At 45.1% G+C, this 27803-nt stretch overlaps 1 protein-coding gene across 2 annotated transcripts in view; it reads right to left on the bottom strand.

Moving 5' to 3' along the window:
• Positions 1 to 27803, bottom strand: part of SCGN (secretagogin, EF-hand calcium binding protein) — a 55259-nt gene that overhangs the window by 7586 nt on the left and 19870 nt on the right. Inside the window, exons 1-7 of one of the 2 annotated variants that reach the window (XM_079148818.1) lie at positions 21736 to 21871; positions 20841 to 20911; positions 15060 to 15146; positions 11723 to 11812; positions 8642 to 8698; positions 8164 to 8241; positions 3603 to 3658 (exon numbers count right to left, since the gene is read on the bottom strand). In XM_079148818.1, coding sequence (XP_079004944.1) covers positions 3603 to 3658; positions 8164 to 8241; positions 8642 to 8698; positions 11723 to 11812; positions 15060 to 15146; positions 20841 to 20911; positions 21736 to 21817 — 521 coding nt within the window. In that variant the 5' untranslated portion in view covers positions 21818 to 21871. Of the gene's footprint in view, positions 1 to 3602; positions 3659 to 8163; positions 8242 to 8641; positions 8699 to 11722; positions 11813 to 15059; positions 15147 to 20840; positions 20912 to 21735; positions 21872 to 27803 lie in introns of those variants that run through there. The other variant, XM_079148819.1, reaches the window with a different exon arrangement.

Raw genomic sequence — 27803 nt, 5'->3', positions numbered from 1 at the left:
AATGAATGTTGTGCACACACAGCCCCTTAGGAAAGACTGGAAGGCCCTGCGGAAATGAAAGACACAAGACAGGACGTGAATCCACTTGAGGAAACAATGAACAGCAGCGAGGTAGCTACACATGCAAATGTAAGACATAACATGGTTTATGTGTAACTTTTTGTTGCTATCTCATTTCAAAGACAACTTCATAAAGCAATAATTAAAAATCTGAGAGCCAGGCACAGTAGCACATGCCTGCAGTCCCAGTTACTCAGGAGGCTGAAGCAGGAAGAGCTCTTGAGGTCATGAGTTTTGAGGCAAGAGAGGAGAGACCCCGTCTCAACAAAACAAAACAAACCTGTGGACAGGCACATGGTGGACACAATGTTACTGATGTATTGGAATAACACAAAAGAGGAGGGAGAGATTTTGAAGAATGGATTTGAACTATATAGAAGCAAAGTTTTAGTAAAACCTTGAAATTAAGTTAGTATTAATCCAAATTATATTAATCCAAATTATATTGTTCTATATTAAGATGTTAATTGTAATCTTATTCCCTGAGAGGAGAAATAACTAAAAAATAAATAAATAATGTATATGGTAAAAGAAATAACAAAAGAACTAAATAGTATACTAGAAACTATCTATTCAACTTGAAGGAGACAGTAAAGAGTAATAGAGAAACAAACAAACAAAAAAAAGACATAGCAGAAAAAACAAACAGAAAAATGGTAACTATGAATCCTACCTGATCAGTAATTAGGTTAAATGTATGTGGATTAAATGCTCCATTAGAAACAGAGACCAGCAGAATGAAGAGAAAATGTAAAGCTATTTCTATTTGCAGATGACTCAATCTTATGTATAAAAAATCCAAAAAAAAAAAAAAAAAATGAAACAAAGAAACTGTTAGAGCTAATAAACAGCTAAAACAAGGGTGCAGGACACAAGATCTTCCTGCAACATTCAAGGCATTACTGAACACTAGCAATGGCCAACACCCGTGGAACTAATGCCATTCCATCCAAGACAGTATCAGAAAGAGCAAAACACGTAAGTGTGCATTTAACAAAAAAGATGCAAACTGTAGACTGAAAAGTACAAAATATTTTGGGAAAAAAATTAAAGAACACCTAAACAAATGGCAAGACATCTCACGGTCATCAATTCAAACACAATATTGCTAAGATAACAGTACGCCTCAAATTGAACAGTGTCAAACAAAGCCATCAAAATCTAAGCTCTTTTTTTTTTTTATGTGTGTGCAGAAATTGACAATCTGATCCTAAAATGCATCAGAACAAGCAGAGGACCCAGAATAATCAAAACCATCTTGAAAAGAACAACCTGGAGGATTCACACTTTAAAAATTTGCTACACATCTACAGTAATTGAGATGGTGTAGGACTGGTGTGCACACCAGTTTATCTTAAAATTAAACATAGAATTACCATGTGAACCAAAATTCCATTCACAGGAATAAAATGAAGAGAATTAAAACATATATTCACACAAAAGCTTATATGGAAACATTGATAGTTAGTGATATTCATAACACCTAGAAAGAGGAAATAACCCAAATCATCAAGTAACAGATGGGAACATATAGTATGTACATATGTGGAATAAACGAGAGCAAAGCATGAAAGATGGTGGACTGAGACAGATGTCATCACCCTGTGTACATGTATGATTACATGGATGGTATGAATCTACACTGGGCACAACCAGAGAAATGAAATGATGTACCCTATTTGTGTACAATGAATCAAAATGCAGTCTGTAAAAATAGAAAAAGAAATAAATAAAAAGAAATGAACAATGGATCATGCTACAACACAGAAGAGCCTTGGAAACGTTCTGCCAAATGACAGAAGGAGACATGAAAGTCTCAACCCGCCCCATACGATTCCACTGGTATGAAGTCCCCGGAAGAGGAGAATGTGGCTGGAGGAGCAATGAGATTTAAACTCTCCTTTCACCCAATTGCCAGGTATTAAATGAATCTTTTGGACCCTTGGAAATTTTCTCTTAGAACTGATGGTTTCCCATGGCTGTCTGACCTCATGTGGACAGGGTCCCTGCTCAAATTGGCCAAGAGAACCAGAAGGGATCCAGGGGCAGAGTCAAGACCACAGGCCGCAACCCCTGCAGAAACACGTGCCCCCTCTGACTGCCCGTGTGTGCCCTCTTCATCCAAGTGGCCGCATCAGGATGAAGTCCTGGGGACTTAGGTACCCTGTGAGGCACAGAGAGAAGTTCCTGCAGGGTGCTGGAGTCAGCATCAGGGTCGTTACTGAGGAGACATTCTTCCTGGGGTGCTCCTCTTCACAGAGGTCCTTCAAAACCAGGCATCAGCAGCTTCCAGGAAGAGACAGCTGCTGCAGGTGACATAAGCCAAGAGACAGAACTCGGCCCTGCCTGTGATGTCGGTATAGTATCTCCTCATCCCTGAAAGCCTGCCTCTGGTCTCCCTTCCAGCTGATGGGAAGCTGCCCACTGCTGCCCTCAGTGGCCATCCAGCCAGACCCTGGGGCCATGGTGTCATGGCTCCTGCCTGAAGGGTCACGGTCACCTCCATGTATTTGGATCCACTGACTCCAACTCCAGTCATCTGCCCAGGGGTCCTCTGTATGTTGTTTGGGCTCAGCTAACCTTGACAAACATGCTACTGCGCTCTGACCCAGGTCTGTCCTCTCACAGACGACTCCGCAGGAGACTAATCCCCAACATCTGGGTTAGCGGTATCAAGAGGGTGGAAGCAATCCAACTATGCTGTTTAGAGGTGTGGCCTTTGGGAAGCAACTGGTTAGCTCAATCAAATGGAGTTCCCATGATTGGCACTCTAAGAAGAAAAGAGGCCGCACAGACGTGGAGGTTCACACATACTCCCACCACAGTGTGATATAGTCAAGGGGACCCTTGCCAGAGCCTGTATTATGCTGTTTGGACTCCCAGTCTCCAAAACTGAGCTATAAAATCATTTCTTCTTTGTGAGGTAGTCTACTTCAGGTATATCATCATAGCAATGAGAAGTAGCCTGATGCACACGGTGACGCCAATCACGTCACATCCCTAAACTCACAGCTAGTGTCTGTGCAACCTGGGCCACTTCTGCTCTTATCCTGCCCTCCTCCCCTTCTAATCTTCAGGCACTGGGTGCCCCACTGAGGATACTCCAGCACTGGGGACCAGAGCACATAACTGGTCTGGCTCAGTTACAAGTCATGTCCTAGACTAACTGTGCAACATTCCCAAAGTCCGTGAATGAGTTCAAGATTTTCAAGATTTTTTTTTTTTTTTTTTTTTTTTTGGTCACGGTCCCAATGTGGAACCATGAATGTTTGGCCTTTGAGGACAGGTTCTCCTCATGACCCATCCATAAAATTTCATGAAAATATTATTCATTGTACATTTGTAGGGAAACAGTTTTTGTTATCTTCACAAAGGGATCTGTTACCCCAAAAGATTCAGAAACAGGAAAGTTTGTTAAGATGCACCTCATCTTCTGCACTCCAGATGATCCTTGAGCCCTCATTTTGAAAGCATGTCCGTGTTGTCCTCAGAGCCTGACAAAGGTGTTTCTGAATCCTTGACCTCATTTCCACACCACTCACCTTGCCAAGTCATTAAGATCCAACCGGCCATCTTTATTTTTGTCAAAGATCTTCATCTGAAATGTAGAAGGAAAAATGGTTGCAAGAAATACTTATAGCAATTCATTCTGAAGGTTATCAAAGTGCGTGTCTGTCTTGCCCTCCTAACTGCATATTGGCCTAACTGGCGGGGGAATCCCTCCACTGGAGGTGATTTGTGTTTGCTACAAACCGAGCTATATCCCATTCTGGTGTGGGATGGCTCCTAGCAACCCCCACCTGAACCTCAGGGGCATAACACACTCAGCTTCTCTTACTTGAGTGGCATGGGGTGGCGGGCTGGCAGGAGGCTCTACTTCCTGTTGTCTGCACTCTGAGAATCAGAGGAGCTATTCTCTGGCATCATTCTCGGTTGCCAAGGTGGTGAGAGACACAGAATGGCATATCAGTCGCTGATTAAAATTTCATTACCTGGAGCACACCTGTGGCCACACCTAACTTCAAAGGGACTGAGCAGCGCAGTCCGACCTGTGCTCAGGGGGAAAACTGCAGTTATTTGGTGGAGGGCAAAAAGAACCTCCAGTTTCCAACAGACAACGTGGGATTGTGCATAAGGACTACAAGCCTGAAATCTGGGTTCTTAGTTTGAGCCAGGGTTTTCTGAAATTACTTCATAGTCTCCGCATAGCACACTGTTAAGTTTAGAGACGAGGTCTCCCCAAAAGCTCATGTGAGACAATCCAAGAATATTCAGAAGTGAGATTATTAGGAGGGGAATAACCTAATCAGTGGGTTAATCCACTGATATGTATTACTTGGGTGGTAACTGTAGGCAGGTAAGGTGTGGCTGGAGGAAGTAGGTACTAAGGGTGTCCCTCTGGGGTCTGTATTACCCATGGTGAGCAGAGCTCTCTCTGCTTCCTGGCTGCCATGTCCTGAGCTGCTTTCCTCCTCCACAGCCTTCTGCCATGATGCTGTGCCTCACCCTGGGCCCGAACTATGGAGCCAGGTGACCATGGACTGAACCTCTGAAACCATGAGTCAAAATAAACGTTTCCTCCTGTACATGTTCTCATCAGGTTTTCTGGTCACAGTGATGAAAAAGCTGACTCACACACATCACCTGAGCCCGAGGGCTTCTGTCCGAGAGTGCTCCCTGTGCTGTATGGGAAATCTCATTTTTCCCGGAGACAAAAGGAACTGGGCTGAGCTTTTGTTTTCACAGGCAGAGTCCACAGAGCCCATTTACAGTGTTAGATCAGACAGGCTGTAGACTAGAGAGCACGGAAAGTTAACACTTTCTGCACTAACCACAAGTCGGGAAGACTGCATTAGATTAGCCGAGACAGAGGAGGTAAGTTTTGCATGTGCAAGTTGAAATGTGAGTGAATTTTCTGACTTCACAACATTTTAAAGCCTCAGAATGTCTCTAAACACAACTGTCTGAGGAGGTTGCCCGGTGAAAAGGAGGCAGGGAGGGCATAGCACAGGGAAAAGGAGGTAAGGAGATCATCTGGAACCACATCCAATAGATTTTTGCTTTAAAAAAATACATCAGCCTCCCACCTTTCCTCCAAGTCCAGTTTATTTTTAATATCTGACCTGAAAACCCATTCTCCCCAAACCTTGGCACCAAAAATGTGTATCACAGAATCAACTGAAGCGCCATTTGTACATAGTTCGCTTCCAGGAGTGTCTCTTGAACACTATTCCCAGTAAGAGTCAACCCGTGACACCCTTGGCCAGGGGACAAGCCACAGATCACTTTCAGTGTCATCACAAGAGGCTCCTTCTGAACAGAAACCTGGATGAGCTGGAGCTGTCGGCAAGTGCCCGACTCCACTGCTGGCAGACGTAGGCAGAAAAAGTCCCTCTGCTTAACATCCACCGGAGGAAGAGCTGAGCATCAATTCTATGTCAATAAGGCTTTAACATCAGAAAGCACTGGCGCCTGATGTCTCCAGCTTCCTGCCTGACCACACAGCAGCCCTCACCTGTTCCTGCCTGACCACATGGTGGCCCTCACCTGTTCTGTCTGACCACGTGGTGGCTCCCTCCTGCTCCTGCCATTGTAACACCACCAGCCATGAGGCCCTCCCTGGAGGACAAACAGATGCAGCTGCCCTGTCTTGGGCTTTCAACCTCCAGACTGTGAATGAATAAGACTCTATTTTGTGTTTCTGTTTGTTTGTTCTTGTGGTTCTGGGGATCAAGCCCCTTGCACACGGTAGACAAGCGGTCTTCCACTGAACTACACCCCATCCCATCAACCTCTCTTCTTTATACACTACCCTGCTGTTCTAGTTTGGAGGGCAGCAGCGGCCTCCTGGGGCTCTTCTTGATTCCACCCTCGCCTAAGCATGGCAGCCGGAGGGTTTCAGCCCCTTCTCAACCTCTAGCAGCTCCCCGTTCGCTAGACCAAACCCAGGTCCTCACAATGGCCAGGACATCCAGACTCGGGGTGGTGCCCGTTCAGACCCTGCCTGCTTATCTGCTGCAGCCACACTGGCTCTTCCTGTCGGAAATGTTGGGGTGCTGTCAGGGCTGTGCTCGCTGCACCCCCTTCCCAGGGGCCTCCCCATGCCCGGGCACCTCCACCCCTGCCGGCTCCACCGTCCATCACACTGATCGCTTCTCTCCTGAACGGAGTGGATTAGCAATCGCACTTCCTGCGCACTGCAGTCTCCTGTGGCCTCGGGCGCTCACCTTTGGATCTCCAGTGGGTAGAACAGTGCCTGGGACTTGGTAGCCATTGAACAGATGCTCACGGCATGAACTGAATGGGCAGCTAGGACCTGAAGGTGGTGCATACCCATTGTGCCCACTGTGCCCCTTGGGACACAGGAAAGCGGCCCCGGACTTCACTGTGGGAGAAGGTGGTCAGGCCTCAGGAAGACGGTGTCTCACTGAAGCTTGAAGGACTAACAAGGTCAGATGAAGAAAAGCAGGGAAAAGCTCAGCCGGGCTAAATTAAACAGTCAGAGAGGAGTGGGGGTGGGAGCAGCCCTCAGAGGGAACTGGAATTTTGGAGATTCAAAATGCAAATGTATTCATTACGTTGTTCATGATCTAAGTTAATAAAAGTGAGACAGCAGCCAGCGCCAACATTCTGTTCAGTCGATGTTTAAAATATGATCAGCTAGAGAAAACAGCTCCCTGTTGTTCAGGACCCCGGCAGTTCCAGCCTAATTTCCTTTTGTACGTTGTTTATTCTATTACAAGGTTTCGCTGGCGCTTAGGTCCACAGGGGCCTGGAGCCAGCTCTGCAGCAGGGAGGCTGCTTCCTGACCTGGGGTTTTCCACTCCTCGGGAAGTACTGTGCACATATTTACCCAAGGTTTTGAACATCGTTTTGTGAGCTGTTACAACAAACCAACAGAGCGAGCCGCCAATCCTTTTCCTCGGCTAAAATGCTGTCCTGGGGTTTCAGTCTCTCCTGGGCAGCATCTTTCCTCCTGTCAAGGTCATTCACAACTTATCATGGTCTTGGGGACTCACTTGACTGGGGGCAGCATTCAGAGCCACCAGGGTCCACAGCGAGGGGTGGGAAGGGTCTGGGACAGCAAACCAGGAGAGCTTCCAGTTCAGCTGATGCCTGGGTTACCTCACCTTACAGCAACTTCCAGTGCTTGCAAATGCCAACTGAAGGTCTGTGTAAATCAAGCTGGCGGCACGTTTAACAGAACCACAGGCTGTTCCCAGGGGTATGCGACCCCACTACCCACCAGGCTCAGCAAGGTGGATCTGCTCCAGAACTTAGCTTTGGTCAGCAAATGACTTGCTTTCTGATTAATAAGCCTGCAGATCTGATGAAAAGGCAGCTCACACCTGGTGGGGGGGCGTGCAAGGTAAAGGCCACAGGCAGGTGAGCCAGATTCAATTCAGCACAAATGGTTGGCAGGTTGGGAGAGACACAAGGAGGTAGAACAGGCAGAATGGAAGGACCAGGTCATCACTGCAACTCCTCCTACTTCACCGTTTCTCAGAGAGCCTGATGCCGATGACACCTCTGAGTCATTTGGGACAAGGGCACAAGTGTGACATAGTGACAGCAAAGACCACAGCTATGGAATAAGAGCTAGCTGCGTCATGTGCCAGGAGTGCAATGTGCTTCAGATGCGACAGCTCACCGCCCTCGCGGCTTCTCCGTGCTGTTAAACCCGTTACCACAGAGGTGAGTGAGTGATGCTGGAGGCCAACGTGTGTCCTAGGTCTCAGCCACTAAGTGGCAGGAAGACATCCCCCTCGTCTGACCCCCACTGCACTGAATCACCACACCCAATGAGCAGAACCGTCCCTGTCCATCTGTTTGGTCCTGATGGTCTGTGTCCATATTTATTTTTCCACGTGACTTTCCTTACCACTTAGGCTGGTGGCCAGTGCTGAGCAGCCTGACGTTGCCTGGACTCTCCTTGTCTCCCCAGAGACAGCAAACAGCCGTCTCACCACTGCAGGCAACCCGTTCCCACGAGGGAAGCTAAGGAGGCTCAGGACTAGCCAGTGTCTTCAGGATACGAGGCTTTCTCGAGCACCCGGATTGCGGGCAAAGGAGGAGCCCGTGGAGGGCAGCTCGATCACTCACCATGGTGCCCGTGTATTCTTCCAGCTTAGCCTCGGAAACGGCCTTGTGGTGGTGCAGGAAGAGGTCTCGGAGGAAGTTCTGCGACACCAGAGAAAAGTGACACTTTATGTCCTAAGTAAGCAGCAATGCTCTGTAGAGGCCTTATTTTAGGGCCTGTGTTTGTTTCAAGGAGGAAGGAGAATGTTTTTGACAAGCAATAAATCCAAGCATGGAGGGCTGTCACTGTTTGAAGGGAGCTCATGGAATCCGGAGAGCAGCCCCAGGCACGAAGAGAAGGCTAGGTGCTCAGTACAGCTCTTTGCCAAAAAGAGCAATGCGGCCTCCACCTGCCTGATCTTCCAAACAGGCAGACACTTTAAAGTAATAAATTCAAATCCATGTTTCTTAGGCCCATGGAAATCAAGTTCATGATACATACACATCAAATCACCAATGATAAAGACCCCCCCACCTGTTGACGGTTCCCAGGGACACTTACCTGAAGCTCAGCAGCTGATATGAAGCCACTGCTGTCGGCATCGTATTTGCGCCAAATCTGAAACACACAAAAGTTGTTAAGCCAATTGTCCTCGAATGCTGAGGAAAGGGCTTGTGCTGGTGTCCCCTGTGGTTCGGCATCTGAAAATGGTCCCAACTGCTGCAGGTAAGACTTCTTACAGGAACTGTTAGGCTTTCTTTGGTGACAGCAATTGTTTGGGAAGAATCAGTAGCAATGGGCCACCACATCCCCAAGGAGTCACTTGTAAGGGTCACGAGCGCCCATGGGAAGGCTGGGCAGGAAAGGACAGGATGGGGTGAATTCCACGTGGTGACAAGCTTCTCGCTTCTATGGGGGATGCTGCGGGAACAGCTCTGGACCTCCAAGGGACCACACGACAGGGACGAGTAGACCTGAAGAGGACGCGGAGGGCTGATGCTGCCCCTGACCACGCACCTGCCAGTCAACCACACTCATCATGTACACACGACACCCTGGGAAATGAGTGGGAAACACAGGTGGGAAACAGCTAGACCTCCACATTGAGCCCTGGGTGAACGGGTGGGCTCATGCGCACTGCGGGCGCCTCGCCTGTGTGCTGTGACTCTGGGTGGAGGGGGAGGTTACCTTGAGTGGCTCCCAAGGACAAACCATCCCTCCCACTGCTTTGTGGCCACAGCTGCAATCTGAGGTAGGAGACAGAGCTGGAGAGCTGAGGAAAGCCATGAACCGCTGGCTTTGATGAACGCAGCTCCTTGAACCACCTCTGCCTCCCGTGGACAAGCCCCACCTCCTGCACAAAACCAAAGGTAGCATGGAGCACGCCGTTGAGCGAATAAGACTCTCCTCACATCCTCAGTGGGTTGCCTGCGGTACCCACAGCAGGGACCTCTGTGCTCGACACAGGGCCGGACCGCAGACCCTGCGAGCAGAGTGGGAGGCAGTGATACCAGGCTGATAGTGAGAACAGTTCAGAAACCCACCTCCTCTAGTCCCTGTCATTTGTGTCTGAATTTGGTTTGTTGACTTAAAAAGTCAACGAGATAAGTGTGATTTGTATTCTATTTTTGGATGAATATACCAAAGCTATGAGGATTTCAAATAATTTCACCAATCATTTTTACATATTCTTTAATTGTTTTTCTCCAAGCAGTCTCTAGCTTGAGGATTGCATGGTCTTACTACTGCTGAGCCATTGGAGGGCCAGAGGGTTTTCTGTGAATCTCGGCAAGTCTATCTTTAAAGAAAGAAGGCAAAGTAAGAGAGATCCAGGCAAACCAAAATAGTTTATTACAAACAAATCCTTAGGAAAAACTCTAGGAAGAAGGAGAAGCACAAAGAAGGAAGTCTAAGGAAACCTGAACAAAGATCATGGTAAATATGTAGGCAAACTGGAAATGGATCTTCACTGCATAAAAACTGTAACATTATAGAAAACAAGACAGAAATAGTGCTCTTCATAGAAAAGGCACTTGAGTTGGTGAGTGTGTTAAGCTAGTGCTGAGGTCCAGGGGAACAGTAGACACTAGGGTTTTTAAAAACGCATAGGATATAACAGGTTAAAATCAATTTAATTTTAAAAAGTGATTTAAGAATCCTCACTGATATAACTGAGGGGGAATAAAACATTGTTTGGGAAGGTTCTTCCTCATGGAACAAATTAACAAAGTAGAAGAAAGGGAAAATAGAATATATATTTTTTAAAAAGATAAGAAAGCGCCTTAGTTCTATTTCCTTTTTCTACTTCTCAAGGTTATTGTAGATTGAAAAAGTCCTAACATGCTAATACTTTTTTTTTAGATTTTAGAAATAAATAATATTCATACAAAAATAAGGAAATACTAAAAAGAAAAAAGAAATATATTCTACCCAGAAATTCCTACCCCAGAGATGATTACTTCCTCTTCCTTTCCATTCTATTTTCTACTACATATACAACAAAACGGAATCGCAGGTCATACTGTCTACACACTTGGTTGGTTTATTACTTCTATTTAAAACTTTCTGCGAGCATGTTTAAACATAGTTAAAATCATTTTGAAAATGTCATTCAAAGTAACTTGTAAATGATTAGGATTCTATACATAACTGGAAGACACAAAGGCTGAAAATTTCCTGAAATCCTACCATTCACAAATAACCCTCATTTATCCTAAGTGTATTTACCTATCAATTGTGCAAGTGTTACAGAGGATAGTTTTTTAAACAAGTTCGTTTCTTAACACTACATTGCACACCATTAAATATTCTTGGAAATAGGATCCTTAGTGATTTAGTAACATAGTAACACATACTGCTCAGTAGTAGGACTTTTCCTAACGAAACTGTAGCACCTAGAAGGATCCCTGACCAACTGCAGTCTCATAAGCACTTGTGGAAGGAAGAGATCATACAATTTATCATAATTTATTTTTCCCTCATTTGTTGTCATTTGTTATTTTTCTCCCAGTTCTGGGGATTGAATCCATAGCCTATTGCAAGCCAGAAAAGTGCTCTACCCTGAACCACATCCCCGACTCCTTCAGCTTTAACTCAAGTTACAGCTCGGCATTTAATGTACATCATTCTAAAGAAAACTTTTTTCTACATCTTCAATTAGATTCATAAAATACATTCCTGGAGAAGCAGAATTGTAAAGCTTTTTTTCTTTTTTTTAATATTTTAAGGTAACTCTGAATAATGAATTTTAAAGGTTCCTGATTAAATCTTTACAAAATTACTTTCCATAAAACTCTTCCACAATACGCACCTGCCCATAGAGCATCAGTGACAATCTCAGGGCTTTCTTAATGGCGCTGCATATTTTTACAGATCCTCTTAAAATCTTGACCACTTTGATTGTAAAAAATTAAATTATTTTAATTTGCTTTTTGGGGTTACTGGATATATTTATGGTCCATCCAGCTTTCTTCCATAAACTGCCTGTGTGTATATGCTTGCTCAATTTTACATAAAGGTAAAATATAGTGCAAAAAATCAATCATGCCTGATCTATCCTCTGTGCACAGCTGTCCCTGAGGACAGGTGGGAGAGGTGGCAGCCACAGCCTCCTCCCTCCTCCCTCCACACCACACCACTCACCTGCATGAACTCCACGCTACTGTCCAGGGGGGCTTCCAGGCGAAAGAACAGAAGAAACTTTTCATCCTCAGACAAGAACATACTGGCCAGCTAAGGGGACAGAAGAACAGCAGTCAGGGCCACTTTCCAGTGTCCATTTAGGGAGTGCTTGTGGATACATGCCACAGGGCAGAGGGCTCAGGTCTCCCAGAATGGAGTTCTGTGCCCTTGAACATCCTCCTGGATTATTAGTTCTTTCAATAATGATTATAGTCCTGCTGGGTATGAAACACTGGATACTATTTTCCACAAACTATCAATACAAAGTAATAATAATAATAAAACTTATTCAGCACTCATTATGTTCGTGTATTCTAAGAACCTCCAATATTAAATTAACAATGATAGAAAATAGGAATAGTGAACAGCAAATAATGCTTACCTGTGCTAACAGGTACTGTTCTAAGTGCTCACTTAATCCAAACAACTACCTCTGAGGTAACATACACCTCTGCTATTTCTTTCTAATTACAGAAACTAGGCCACATGGAGATAAGATTTAGTCAAAGTCATGTGGTGAGCAAGTGCAGTGGAGACGGAGCGGCCACCTCAAGCCTCCACTCAGATCCATGCAACTTGGCTGGGGAGAGGCTGAGCAGGAAGTGTTGCAGCACCATAGGAAGATGGAATGGCTGCTGGCTGGGCAGATTCTTGGGTGCTGGCCCTGGTTCATACTCCTTTACGTCATTAGAGTTTATACCATGCTACAAAAGTTGGTAGAAGTGTGATAAATTCAAACAACCAGCTTCCTACCCAAGCAATTGATGTACTTCACTCTTCATTCATTCCAAAGAACAATGATGGCATCTTGTCCCCCAGGTGATCGTAACGCTGCATCAGTACCTAGCTGTCTTCCTTCCGGGTCATCCCATAAATAATGGTGTTTCTACCATAACTGACAGTTGTCTTGGCATCTGGTATAACACCACAGGGCGGTCCAGCACACACTCTTGGTGGGCTCTAGGAGAGACTGGCTCACACTCTCATTTGCATTCTCTAATTGCATTTGGATCAGCTCAAGGGCACATCATTGTAACAACAGTTATCCCATACGGGGTGCCCACTGCATGACAGGCATGGGTAAGGTGCTTTTCATTTATTCTCTCATTAAACTCTCACATCAACCCTTCAGGAAGAATAAATATCCCCTTTTCACCGTGATAGGCTAGAGTCGCACCAAATTCCTCCTTATTAATTAACAGTTGTTTGATCTTGGACAATTAAATTGATATGTCTATGCCCAATTTTCTCATTTGTAAAATGGGGACAATAATATTGGCATCTGATGCTTCTGTGAAAACTAAAAACAAAATAAGCTGGTATTCATAAACTGCTTTACAAAGTACCTGGTGTTTATTCAACTATCATAAGTGGTAACTACCATGTTGGGGAACTTGGTGATGAGATTCAGACTCAGAGACATGAAGCAGCCTGCCCACAGTTACAGAATCTCCCACAATGACTTTATGTTCTATCCTCCAACCCACCTGGTCATCTGGGACTAGAATGGCTTTTCAGGACTAAGCAGTAATTTTTTCCCATAGGGAAGGCACGAGCTAAGAAACCCAATTAAAATGTAATTCACTTATGCCCGGCCTACACAACACACTCTACCTTCACTTTTGGCACAAAGGTGTCCTGGGCAAATCAGATCCAGACTTTGGTTCTTGGACATGAGCTCTTCTCCATCTTACTCTTTGCTCAAACATCTATGTCAGGGTGACTGATTTTTATATCAAGATTGCTGGCAACTGGAGTAAGTGGAACAGTCATTGGTAGCAAGGAGAACGTAAGGGAAATAGAAGACCTTGCTGCCCCAGAAACTTGCAGACCCATGAGGTCTTAAGGAACCTTGGGAAAGACCCAGACCTATACCACCAACTTTCCTATAAATGACCACCATGGTCACACTCATGGACAGGACTCTATAGCAAAATGGCAGCATGTTGCTCAGAAGTGCCCGCTCCATACTAGTGAGATAACAGTACACTTCTTAGTTATTCACCATGCTTCACATTCACTGGTGAGTTACCTCACCACTAATGGAGCACCACTGTGTGCTGTGCTCTGCTCCAGGGCTGAGAGCACAAGAAGCCTGTGGTCACCAGCACTAGTTCAGAGCATCGAGTTCCGTGCTTGCATTTACTTTGACATACTGATATTTTATGTCAATTCCGATGTGCATTGTGGGTTACATGTGAAATTTGCCTTTGAGTAAAAATGTTGGAAATAGCTACACTCATAAATCCAGGGTCTAGCTTATTAATTTTCTGAAAATACGGCCTCTATCTGCTTTTCACAAAGAGACATTAGGTTGCTCTCGTAACATAATTCCCTAAGGAAATGCCCCTTTTATTTTAATCAATAATATTGAATGTCCAAGTCATATGCAATGGTGGTCCCTTAAGATCATGCTGGAACTGGAAACCAGTGGCCATGTAGCTGCGATGACTTCACAGCAACGTGCAAAATCTAGGGCTGTGATGCTGGTGTGGACTTACTGTGCTGTCAATCAAGTAAAAGTGCAGCACATACAGTTACGTACTGCGCACAGAATCTGGTAAGAACAACAATCCACTGTTACTGAGTGTATGCTTATTATATTTTTGTCACTATTTTAAATATAGTCCTATTTTCCTATAAAAATAGTATTCGCTGCAATGCTGTAAGCCTATACTGTCAGCAGTCTGCTACGCCTTTTCTTTCCTGAGAGTCTCTTGATGATACCAAGAAGCCATGTGGAGTGATGGACCGACAATGCCTGGTTTGTGTGAGCACCCTCCGTGATGTTCACAAACCAAAAAAATATCTAATAAAGCATTTCTCAGAACGTATGTGAGTAAAGAAGGTGATTTTCTGCTCTTTTGTTTTGTCTTTAATGATCACCAGTTATAGATCTTTCCAACCTCCACAGCCGCTGGTGTTAAAGTTTGTTTAACTTCATTTATTCATTTATTGTCGGTAAGTTTTTCCTTATACCAAGTTCCATTTGAAAGAGACACTGAAAAGACAATGTCGGATCAAGTAACCAAAAGACATCCACCATCTCAATGCCCGCATAAGATAGGTGTATTGATCAACCCAAATAAGGCGAAGACAGCCCCCCGCCCTTCCTTACTAAGCAACTAAGCAGGTGGAAAAGGAGAGGTGACTACTGCAAAAACGGTATCCAGGCCTTGCAGAAAGCTCAATCTCCCAACTGATTTAATGGAAGATTCCCGTCGTTTTCCATGGGGAATCACAGCCCAAGGACAAGTCAAGAAAGGCACGACCCAGAGGGCACAGCGGTGACAGGTACCTCTTTCATCTGGACACGGGCAGGGGCATCCCCGGCGGTCACCAATCGCTGTTTCAGCCTGCGCACTTCTTCCTCCCCAACCGCATCCTGCAACAGCCACATAGGTCCACATTAATGCCGAGAGCCAGTGCTGAGTGCACACAGCCTGGCCCTTGTGCCACTCCAGCTGGGGAGCAGGTCCCAGGCCATTCAGAAAGACACTCTCGTGTTGTGGAGCACAGTGCCGTGCTGGACTTCAGCAACCCACCACCTACCCTACCCCAGTCTTCCCAGGTAATGTTTATAGTCCGTGAGTCACTAAAATGCGAATGAAAGAAGCCGAGAAACTCACGTGCTGAAAGAATGAACTGGAAAACCATTATATACAAGGCTGTGAGGAAAAACTGTACTGTAATTAATATACAGATGTTCTTCCAAAAGAACTCAGAGGCGTTCCATTTTTAACTAGAAAATTCAGTTTTGGGCGCTCCCTGGCTGCTGCAGGGTATTCTCTTAGTCTTCTCCTTGTACCCTCTGGGAAAAGCATAATTATAATAGGGAAATAATGAAAGACTAAACCAAAGAGATAAAATCATTGCTGGGTGGCAAAGATGTCATCTCTCCCATCAGCAGCCATCCCTGCACATTCAGTACCTACTGTCCTCAGTGCATTTGGGAGGCACTGCAGGGAACATGGCAAAATGACCAACCCTGAAGAATGAATTCTGATGCAAAACTGAGGGCACAGAGTCCCCAGCAATAACAATTCTAAGATCCCATCCTCGCTGCAATCCGCACTTAATAACATCTTAATTCTTAATGCTACCACTCGGCCCTGGTCCCTAGGCCTCCAGCTGTGAGTGACAGGGCTGGGAAGAGGTGATGCTGGCCACTGACCACCCCACCCCCACTGGTGTTGGGGGCCAGGTGACTCAGAGCTGTTGGGACACTGGATATGTCACCTGTGCACATGCATGCAGGAAAGTTCTCTGGTGACCTGGTACCTGCCCAGGTCTTACCCCTTTCTCATCTGCTGCTCTCAAGAATAACAGTAGAAAGCACAGAGAGTATGTTGTGCTGAGATGAAGAATTCACATGGAACATGTGGGGCTCCACTCCAGCGCCCCGTGGCACAGAAGTCCTGCAGCACCAGCCCAGCACCACCCAGCTGAGCCCAGGGCAGTTGCTTTCTACTGAGCAGCTACCTCATGCCAAGCACAACAGCAGCCCCTGGTAACATCGTGGTCAGCAAAATGGGCCTGGGGCTCTCCTCATCACGGTCTGTGGAAGACTCTTTGTCCTGCCTCCCGTTCCACTGAGACCTCCCTCTGAGGGACGTCCACAAAAGTGAGGGATGGGGGCAGGGGCATGATAGAGAACAGCAGCTGCCAGTCTCTTACACAGGTGGCATCTCCCAAGTCTTCAACAATGGCCGTGGCAGGCAGAAGAACATCATCGCACCTGCTCCCAGCCTCCTTGCTGGCCCCAGGGTTTTTCCTCTCTGAAGAATTTTTTTCATCTCACATCCCAGCTTCTTAACGTCCAGATCCTCCTCCCCACCTTCCCACCACCGGCTGAGGAGAGCCTTGGGTTTTGGGTCGTGGGTTTCATGGTCCTGACTCCAACGCCCAGTCAGCCTTGCCCTTTTCAGCTTAGGCTCCAGCTGTTCTGTTCACTTCTGCGTGTGGTACACGTTTCCCAGGGCCTCGACACTCTAGAGGACGATGTCACCTCTGCCTTCTGGAGCCTGGGACGTGAAGAGGGCCCCCAGGTCATGACGGCAGCACCTGTGGCTGCGCTCAGGCACACACTTCCTTCTGACCAGCCTCGGTGACTCAATGGAAGAGAGTCAATGAGGAGAAAAAGCCAGTGTCAGGCTCCCTCTCTGAGGATCTGAGACTCTGTCCTTTCATTTTACTGATAAAATAAGCCAAAAGAGTGACTTTCCCTGAAGCCAGACAGAACAAGACAGGGATCAGCACTTCTGCTCCCTGACCCAGGGCCCTCTGCCCCACGGAAGGCAGCAGCACCACAGGGAACAGTAAGTGGTTTGTGAATGAGAAATGGTTCAAACAAAATGCAAGGAGAACTTGACTTGCTTGGGGAAGTTTTCAGGATGTTTTAGCAATCAGCTAAAGAACAGGATGCTTTAAATACTAGAAGACCCTGAAATTTGAAGTCAAGTTCTTGAAAAGTCAGGCAGCACCATGGTCAGCAGAAGTGAGACTGTGCTGGGGAAGAACCGAGCATCATTGCAAGACTGTGGGCCCCAACATGGACGTTCTGCCTCACCAACTGCAGCAGGTGGGTGCCCAGCGAGCGCTTGAACAGTGAGGCAAGAAAGAAAGGCTCTGAGCTAAGTTAAGCCATTAGACCCCCTAATATCATTTCAATCTTCCATACTCTCAGCACTAATGTGAATACCAGAAATATGGGAGCCGCCAAGCTTCATGCCAAGCAATCATTCGTCTCCCCGTCTGACGATACACAAACTTTTATCCGCAAGTGTAAAATAAAACTGTACTTTTTTTTTTTCCTTTTCACTTCTCAGATTTTGCTGGAGGGCATTAGCATATGATAAATGACCGCACACACGCAGCAGGCAGGCAGGAGGAAGGACCTACACTTCATGGAGGTCCCAGCAGGTGTTAGACGGGCAGAAACACATTTGCTCCAGATACACTGCAGCAAAGGGGAGTTTCTATGTACAAAATTAGAAAGTTTGTTAAGAAAAACAAAAGATGGCATCTATAGGTGTAGCTATTTTTAATTAGAAAAATAGGCAGACCCAAAGTGTTTGCATTTGTGATGGAGATAATGCATTCATCAGATGAATTGTGCTCCTCACACCAGGGCCATCTGCTACATTAATGGCTTTGGTCTTGTGTTTTAGAAACCCAAAATAATTAAAATCCAAGGCCTTGGACAGATTGGCTTTGTAAGTACATCAACCAAATGTGTTTGCTTTATGATTATGAATAGGGAATAGTCAGGGACCTAGTTTTTAAAAAATGAATACCTTCTTACCTGAACACTTGATGAACAAAAAATACAGAAAAAAAAAAAAAGACATCAGTAACATCTCAGGTGAGAAAGAAGGACATACCACCTGGATCATTTATCTAAGCCCAAGTGAGTGTGGTGGGCCCCAAGGGGACTGTCTGTGATCACTATCTCCCAGGGTAGGGTGGTGGCAGTTGAGACTTTAGGTTCATCTGGCTTGGCTTGGTAAACTTGCTCTCACAAACTGGAATCTCAGTGACAGATGTGTTTATTTTAGATCTGAAAAGCTTTTGAGTGTTAAAGAGAGTAAGCATCAGTCATCCCATGTGGTGAACTTGGTGGTGACTCTAAAGCAAATAAGATCCAGAATAAACACTGGGAAAACAGAGGACTCCAGAAGACACCAGGTCATCAAAAGAACATGTGTAGATCCAGTGCTTCCACGATTAAAAAACACTTCTCATTTGTGTGGTCTTGAGACAGGGAGGTTCGAACATGATTATTTCCACTTTATGGACAAAAGAACTGAGGCCCAGGAAGCTTAAATGGCATGTTGAGGTCACATCACACAGCTGTGATTGCAGAGCAAGAATGCACACAGGATTTCTGTGTCCACGACAATCGTCATTACTCCACCACAAGTCTTCTCTGAAGTGGGACTTCAGAGACAAAGAGGTACACTTTTCCCCTGGAGAAGGTGAATGAGTCTCCTGAGATTGCAAGCTCTCCCATCTACAGGTTTCCCCATGTGATGTGCGTGGAGCTAGACTAGCCTGTCCAGTCTCAGCTCCACCATTGTGTGTTTGAGTGTTGGGATGTTCAACTTGACCAGATTGAGGAATACAGAGAAAGCTGGGGTGGCACTATTTTGGATGTGTCTGTGAGGGTATTACCACAGAAGGTCAGCATGTGGGTCTGAGTGGACTAAGTGGGGAAGATCTGCCAGACCTGAGGGAGGGCTGGAGATGAAGCAGGCAAGCCGCAGAGATGACACTCCCCTTCTCTCTGTTTCTAAGGGCAACAGTTCCTCCAAGGTTCGCTGAGTCCTCAGAAGGAGACAGCTCGAAGGGTCCTCAGCCTAGAGCAGAACTTATGTGCAAATAGCCACCCGCTCCCTTGCTGAAAGTAAGACATGCCCAGTTTCAACCCTGACATGATTTTTCTCCTTTCCTCTAAATCACTAAAGCCCAGAGCCTGTTGAAACCTGTGGAGTTGCAAGCCTCTGGAAACTGAGATTTTAGGCATTGACCATGTCATTTTGAAGTTTGGGAGTTTAACACTCAAAACTTTAACAGTTTTCCTCAAACATGCCTGCTGGCATATGGCATCTGGTTCCTGGGTTCCTGGACCACCCTGAGCCTTAGCATTCACAGACAGAAGTGGGAACCCTGCATAAGCCTGAGGGGGTTTCTCTGTGGCTGCTGGCATGCAAAACTGGGCACCAAAATTGAAGTTAGGTGAGGTTCCTCAGCTCTCCTCGTGGCTGGTGCAAGCAGTCATGAAGGTAAAGACTGTGTGCTAAAGGTCTCACCAGAGCAAAGAAGGGGTTCAGATTCCTGGCACCTGCCACCCCTTCCCCTTCCACCTCGTAGGCAGCACAGGGAGACAAAGAGTGATATGGACAGAGAGAGCTGAGACCAAAGCCAAACTAAGACGGGTGAGAAGACTGTTAAGAGATAAGAAATGAAGGACAAAAAAAGGAGAGATGAGACAAAGAGAGGAAAAAAGAAATAAAGACAAGGGGAGGAGGAACCAAGAGAGAGCTTTGAGAAATAGACCATCTGGAGAACAAAAGAGGAAACAAAGACACACAGAGCTGGAGGAAACAGATGACCGAAAGATGACAGAGGGGTCAGAGAGAAAGGTAAGAGACCATGGGAGATGAGACCCATGAAACTGTGAGAGAGACAGACATCAAAAGAGAGACAGAATGTGGAGGCAGGTTGGCTGATGGAAGGAGAAGGCAGCCTCCTCTCTTCTGAGCTGGCCATCCCGGCCCCACACCCCACCCATGTGCAAAGCTTCTGGAACCTTCCACCCAACTCAGGCATGAGAATGAGATGCACGTCAGTCTTCCTGAAGTCAGAAGGTGAACTCTCTGTACCTCACTGATGTGCCACTGTCCCTGGCACTGCTCCTACGACCACCAACACCCCAACGGAGACTTCTCCTGACCAAACCCACTCAGACTGGCCTCAGCTCCTGCGCCTCGTGTGAGCTTTGCCTCTGCTGTAGGCAGCAATCTCCAAGAGTTAATCTATATCTCTTGAGGCCAGATTTACCATCTGGGACATGAATCCTGATAAGTGGGATTACATTTCTGTCTGGCTTCTCTCTGGTTTGTCATTCCCTCTTCTAATAAAATGAATAATGGAAAAATGATTTTAACTGATTTGTCATTTGCTATCAAAGGAATGCCATATGTACTAAACATCCAGAACCCCAACACTCTTTTCACCTTTGATCTTGTGAACAAAGTAAACTACCCTATCTCCAGGTTTAAATCCGTTAGCAGAGGCATAAACAAGGACACATTTAAAACAGTGGACTGAGTCTTCAGATAGGATCTCTGAGTGCACGACAGATGTTACAGTGACCAGCATGTTTAAAGTTACAGTGGCATCTTTTGTATAACCTGCCTAAATCCCCTTGTGTTGCTAGGAGAGGGAGAAAAATCACATGCATTTGAGGAAGAAAAGAGGTCAGATGGGATTAATGGGTACAAATCAGCACAAGACCTGGATGCTTGTATTTCACTAAGAGACACATAAATTGATGCTCAGGGCTGGCAGTACTTACATCTGTGCCCAATTTCCTCAACATATGGTGAAAGAAAGCGTCGAGCTCCTTCTCTTCTATGTAGCCTTTTTCTAAATGTAAAGAGATAAACATAAACCATTGTCACTACATAGAATAACATATGATGACATTTATCATAATTTGCTTTTAATCTCACCATGTGTAAAATCCCCACAGACATAAATTTTTGTTATCCCAATAATTAAGTACCAACATGGACCTCCAGCAGTCCCGGATGTGGACACTGAATACACACTCCAGAATAAATGCTTTATGCTAGGGTTTATATTAGCGTTTGAAAACCAAAAGCTCTTAAATACATGAATTTAATGAGTAAACACGAGTTTTAGAATAAAATCCAACTGAAGAATTTTGAAAGCTCGGAAAAAGTTAACAGAGGTAAATATAGAATCCTAGTTTACAGGTTTAAACGCACATTTTAGGTGTTTTATGTTTCTTTAATTATTAGTAAAATCCAAGCGATCTATCCTCAAGAACTTTGTTTGGTTGGTTGGGGTTTTTTGTTTTTTGGTAGAGGGGAGTAAATTTGAAAGTTGATGAATTCTTCCTCGGCTTGAGCGAGCCGGTGCGCGGAGCGGGAGCGGCGTACCCCCAAGACAGCACGCAGAGGGCTGGCTTCTGAGGGCTGCCCCTGAGCGCACCACCGGCCTCGGCTGCACGTCGCGACCTTCGTCGTGGCACGTACGAACGGCGAACCCTGGCGCCTCTGTCTGGGAAGGGGACAAGTGCCTCCCCGACCCGCCTCCCGAGGTTTCCGAGTGTGTCCCACCTGCTCGCCTGGCGCCTGTGTCAAGCCACAGGTGGAGGATTTCCTGCGGGGAGGCCCGTCCACCGCCGGGACTCCACAACTGGAGGCTCGGGGGCTTGCACTCACCATCCGCGTCGAAGCGCTGCCAGACCTGCCAGAAGCCCGCGGCGTCCCAGCGGCCCCCGGCCGGTGCGCGGGCGCTGTCCATGGTGGCGAGCAGGAGGCCGGCACCAGCACCGCACGCCTGGGGAGCGACTCCTCGGTCTGCGCCCAGCCCTTCGCCTGCCGCTTTTGTTCTGCAGGGCACCTGCCGCGGGGCGGGCTTCAGCGGGGAGGCGCTGCTGGCGCCGCGGCTGTGCCGTCGCGGAGTCCTGGCCCCGACGCGCTAGCTCGCCGCCCCGCCCGCCCTCGCCCGCCCTCGCCCGCGGCGCCAGAGCCCCTGCGGTCCGCGCGGGGACACCGGAGCAGCGCGGTCTCCCGCCACGGCTCACTGCCTTGCCCTTTAGCTTGTCAAACTCAGAAGACTCCCCCTTCCGTTTGACTCACCTTTCAAACTCGAGTCTCCAGAGGGTTTCTAGAGAAAGCTGCCCTACTTAAAGCTGGGGAGAGATGTCAACGTCAAGCCTTTTGGACCTGATGATCTGGACACACGCTGAGGTGGGGAGGTGGGGGAGGTGGGGAGGCCACAGCGATGGCCGGATGAGGTTGCTGTTCAGAAGCCAGTGGACAGCGATTATGAACCCTGATTGTGTAGGACATGCACCCTGCTATGCTATAATGCATTATGAGGACCTGCAAGTACGTGGAGATTGTGCCTGTCACTGCAGATCAAAGTGGCCTCATTAGGATGCTGGAGGAAAGACAAACCACCGGGTGCACTCTCCCAGAAAGAGGGAGCTCAGACCTGTTGGTGGGCTGCAGACTCCTCAAGTAGAAGGCTTCAATGCCTGCCTTCTGCTCCTGAGAGCCACGTGAAAAGCAAAAACCAAAATCATTCGAAGGAACAGGGAGATTTCCAATGATTGGAAATGTTCAGAATTTGGAAAGTTTCTGGGTATGTCTGTTATCCCAGTGACATGGGTGGCTGAAGCAGGAGGACAGCAAATTCAAGACCAGCCTTAGCACTTTTTAAGATCCTGTCTCAAAATAAAAAACAAAAAAGGGCTGGGAATGTGATTCAGCCGGTGTAGCATTAAACCAGTGCTGTCTTTGAATCCTTGTGAGTCAGTGGCAGAGGACCCTGGTCAGATTCCTGGTACAAAAACAAACAAAAACAGTAAGCTACACAGATGGACTTTGACTATATCTATAGAGGGAGCTTCCATATTGGATAAGAGAGGTGGGCCAGAGATATAGCTTCTTTATAGCACTCTGACTCTGATACTAGTATTCAAAGTGGTTTTTAAAAAGCACACATGCATATGCCATCTGAGAGTCATGAAAAGAACATGACCCTCATCATCAGAAAGTCCTGGGTCAGGGTCCAACTCCACCACTTGCTAGCTGGACCACTAGTTCTCATCTCTCTGAGCCTCAGTTTTCTTGTCTATAAAATCAGAATTATAAATAATATTTGCCATGAGGATCACGGTTACACAGAGAAATGCACAATGAATTATGGTTGTTATGGCATTGTAGGTAACAAGGGGTGACTTTGTATATATATACATTTACATACACATCTGTATATATAGAGAGAAAATAAGTCTGAGAAACTTATAGCCAAGGAGCCTAATGCCTAATGAGAGAGAATGATTACATGTAATGTTTTACCCTGGGAGTCATTAGGTAAAAATTAAGAAGATCAGAATAAATATGAATTTCAGATACAAATGGTGTAGAACAAAAGCTCTCCGGGCTCTAGGCTCAGCCTGGCCCCTTACCAACTGTGTGATACAGAGAAAGTCACTCAGAAGCCACTTTCTTTCCTGTAAAACAGGGATGACCACAGCATTTTCCTCCTATTTCTGTAAGAGGGTGAAATGTGCCATTTTGTACTTTTGACACTGCACATGCGAGATCACTCAACCTAAGTTAGCTACTGAAGTCAAGAGTCTTCCATAGGAATGCATTTGGAAGAAGGTGAAATACACTTCAGAGGTTTTGAGGAGCATGGTTTGGGCTAAAGAAGGGGAAAGGACATCATCCCCAGTGGGAAGTGCCAGGTACAAACACTGAAGAGCCAAGCAGGGAGGAGAGGGGCTCACAGTATGGGCAGTAACTGTGTGTGGCCCTGGAGAACTATCGATACCTGACCCAGCATCAGGCCAGAAGATGGTCTATAGATCTCGGCAGGCTGATGACAGCTCTTGTTTTCTAGTAAATAACAGAAACAGGAAAAACAAGGCAAACATCAAAAGTAATGATCAAGATCTCAGATAGGGCAAAAGTTAAATAAATGAAGGTAAATCTCTACAACAGGATGTGTGGCATGCACAGAAATCTTGATTTTTGAAACCCAATGATATAGATTAAGAACATAAGGTTAAGAGAAAAAAGCAAGCTACAGAAGTGTACATACAGTCTGACCCAATTCTGTATTCACATCTTTCGACACGTAGGCAAACAAAAGAAAGGGTATACATTAATGGTATCAGTGATGTTTCTCTCTGTAATGAGGAAAGGGAGGCTTGTAGCTAATTTTAATTTTGTTGTTTATAATTCTTCAATTTTAAAGCCTTCTATGGTAAGCATATAATGCTAACTATAATGATTTTTTGAAATTGTGAATGTGAAAGCTAGTGAAAGGAGTCTAACTACCAGACCTGCTCTTCTCTGCACTGAGAACAACCAGAATTCAGAAGTTCCAGCAATCTGGTATCTGGAGATTTCTGAATAGCTGAGACTTCCATTCCATGATTCACTTTATTTTTATGCAAATACCTACCCTGGCACAAGGTAGCTGCTGTTGAACTACCTTACAATCCTCATATAGATGAGATTTCCTTTGAGAAAATCATTCAAACCCTTGACAGAGAAGAGAATCATTAGGAAAGTGTTTAGAGATACTGGATCTGCAGGAAACACATTCAAGACTGTCTCCCTGGTTCCCCCTCATGAAAGTGGAGTGATGGGGTGGAGGTGGAAGAACCAGAGATACTTTCCTGAGACCAGAGAGCTCGGAGTTAAGTAAATACTCAAAAAGCAGCAGAGGCGATTAAAGATACCCTGTATAGTTCGTGGGTTCATTTAGAGAGTCTAACTTAAATGGTGTGGAATGGGCTTCCACATCGATCTTTTTAAAACTCCCTCTCCCTACCCCTGCAAAGATGATATTGGAACCACTGGCTTGTTTTTTGTCTCTAAGCTTCCTACTGCTCAAATTTGGGTCATTTTATTATTTGAATATGACTTCTCTGATGGAAAATCTGGAAAAGAAAAAGACATAAGGATTCAACATTATTCTATGATTCATACCCCATCTCTTCCCAAAGGATTAGAATTTATACTTAATAAGTCATTCTGGTAGCTCTGGACAATTGATTGTTCAAACTAGGGACTAAAACAATAGGTTTTTCTTTTTTCCCTACTGATTTCATTTTCTTTTACAATCATTTCCTGCTTTTCTCATTAGCATAGTTAATTGGCAGTTAGTTGTACAGAAAGAGCAGTGGTCTATAATTTGGAGCATTGTTAATTAACCGTGGTGCATGCATTCATTTCTAAGCTAAAATATCTGCATCTTTTTGGAAACTCAGAATGCTATTTCTAACTGGAAATATAAGCCATGATTTCTATGCACTATCTCCCAATAGTTATTGACCATCCAAACTTGGTAGATGCCTCATAGTCTATGCAGTAGACCCTAGGATTCAAAGACAGCATTGGTTTAATGCTACACTGGCTCCAAAGGGCAAAGGTAGGAGACTACAAGAAATTAAACTGTGTTTATCATGAGGGATTTAACACTGGAAGTACAGCTGATGCTTAAAAATATTCTTTATTATTTCCTTTGCAACAACACAAATAATACCTCATTTAAATAATACAAATCAGAAGCTTCAAAAAAAGATTGCTCCATAATTTTACCACCAAAGAAATTCAACAATAACAATGTGTTAGTATATGTCTTTCCAGTTGTTTTTAATATACAGAAAAATTGGATTATACTGCTCTGTAACTTACCTGTTTCACTTGATATCCTTAACTGTTTTCCTATGCTGTCATTTTAGTGATAGCATTATAATTTATTTAAAATTATCTTTAAAATTCTCTTTTTGGACTTTGTTCTTAAGTTTTCACTATGAACTAAATGTTTGAACACCCCATAATTACTTCTTTGGGATATAATTCTAAAGGCACAAGTGCTTAACACAAGTACATAACATTTTAAAGTCTTTAGTACACATTGTTAAAAATAGACTCCATCCTGAAAGATTTGCTAAGAGGAGGCATATGTGTGAAAGTGAGTGACCCTTGGTGGCTTGTCAAAACCTCCTGTGGGCTCTCCCTTTCTGAACGTTGATTTGTAATTATGTGTTCTTGATGAGCTGATTTCTTCATCATCCCACAGTGCCCTTTGATCTCTTATAGTATCTTTTGCTGTGTTTCATCTACTATTATTACAGGTGCACTGCTTTCTGTTGTAGTATTTGCTTGATATCATTAACTTCATACATTTACACTGATCATTGTGCATGGTTAAGGTGTGTCTGTAGAATATTTGGATATTTCCATTCATTAGAACTATTGACACATTTGGATATATTTCATATTATTTTTCCTGTCTTCTATAACTTCTCTGTATTTTCTTTCTCTACTTTTTGGTTCAGATTTTTCACTTGTTCAATTTTTCCAATAATTAATTTAGAGGTTACATGTTCACTTTGTTTTTATTTATCCCACAAATATCAGTGTGAAAACTTAACTTTAAAAGTAAAAATTAGTTAATAAATTTTCAGTCCTCCCAAGTAACTTAAAGCCTTAGACTACTTTAGAACAGATCACCACATCTCAATTTATACGCCATTGTTATTATATGTTTTTGGTGTATTTTAATCCACATATTATAGTTAATTTTTTGTCTGGTAATATTTGTTAGGTTTTCCCCACCTACTCACCATCATTTTTGCTTACCTAGTCCTTCTGCCTTTCAGAAGTTCCATCTGGGATTACTTTTATTCTTTCTGAGAAACATCCTTTAAAATTCCTTCTACTGAGCTTCTCTTGGAGGGAGACTCACCATTTGTCTGGGAATTTCTTTATCCTTGCTTTTATAAATAGTGTTGTAGTTACTGAATTCTGTGTTGACAGCTGCTTTCTCTCAGACTCCTGACATTATGACCCCCCTTGGTCTCCTGGACTTTTATCTGGATGCTGAGAAGCTGTTACGGGTGAAGATCCCTCTCCAAGAAGCATCCCGGGAGTTCCTAGTCAGAGACATAACTCGACTCAGGACCAGCAGGGGTCTTGGTATATACAATGGAAAAGAACTTCAGCACCCATTAGTCAGAGGCATAGACAGAAGTTTACACAGGAAAGTAGATACAGTCAAGGCAGAAAGGGGGCAAACTCAAGAGAGAGAGGCCTTCCAGATAAAGCAAGGAATCCACATTAGTGGAGAATGTGGGCCACCTCCGGAAGTACAGACAGCCCCCTGCTGGTGTGGACTGGAAGTAGTGGGGTGGTCATGTTTAGAGCAGGAGGCTACCAGGAGCTGGCCTGGGGTGCAGGTAGGGTGGGGCTGCACCGTGTCCACTACTTTTCCATGCACCTCCACATTTGTTTCCTCATGTTACCAGGGCGTGGGTCAAGGACACAGGACGAGGGAATGTCCCTCAGGTGTTCTGGGGTGCTTTCTGCATCTCAACAGTTCATGGGCATTTCCTGTGAGACTCAGTATCTCTCTCCCTTTATCCCAAATTTCTGCCTCAAAGTCATTTGTTGGTCATCCTGTCATTCCCTTGTGGGCCTCTGTCCTTTGCTTTGGCAGCTTCTCTGTCTTTGGTTTTCTGTGATTTCAGTATAGTGTGTTCAGGGATGAGTTTCTTTTTATTCATTCTGCTTAAAATTCACAGGGCTGCTTGAATTTGTGATTTGGTATTTCTTATTAGATCTAGAAACAGTTTCAGCTAGTTATGCTTCTGGTTCCCTCTTCTTCTCTCCTCCCTTCCTTCCTTCACCTTTCCTTCTGGAATTCTGATGGAAGTGTGTTCCTCTTCCTCACCCTGAGCCAGGTGGGTCCCCTTCATGCT

Source organism: Sciurus vulgaris (genome assembly GCF_902686455.1).
Source record: "Sciurus vulgaris genome assembly, chromosome: 7".
NCBI lineage: Eukaryota > Metazoa > Chordata > Mammalia > Rodentia > Sciuridae > Sciurus > Sciurus vulgaris.
Note: the sequence above shows the minus strand (reverse complement) of the source record. Positions and strands in the feature narration are given on the sequence as shown.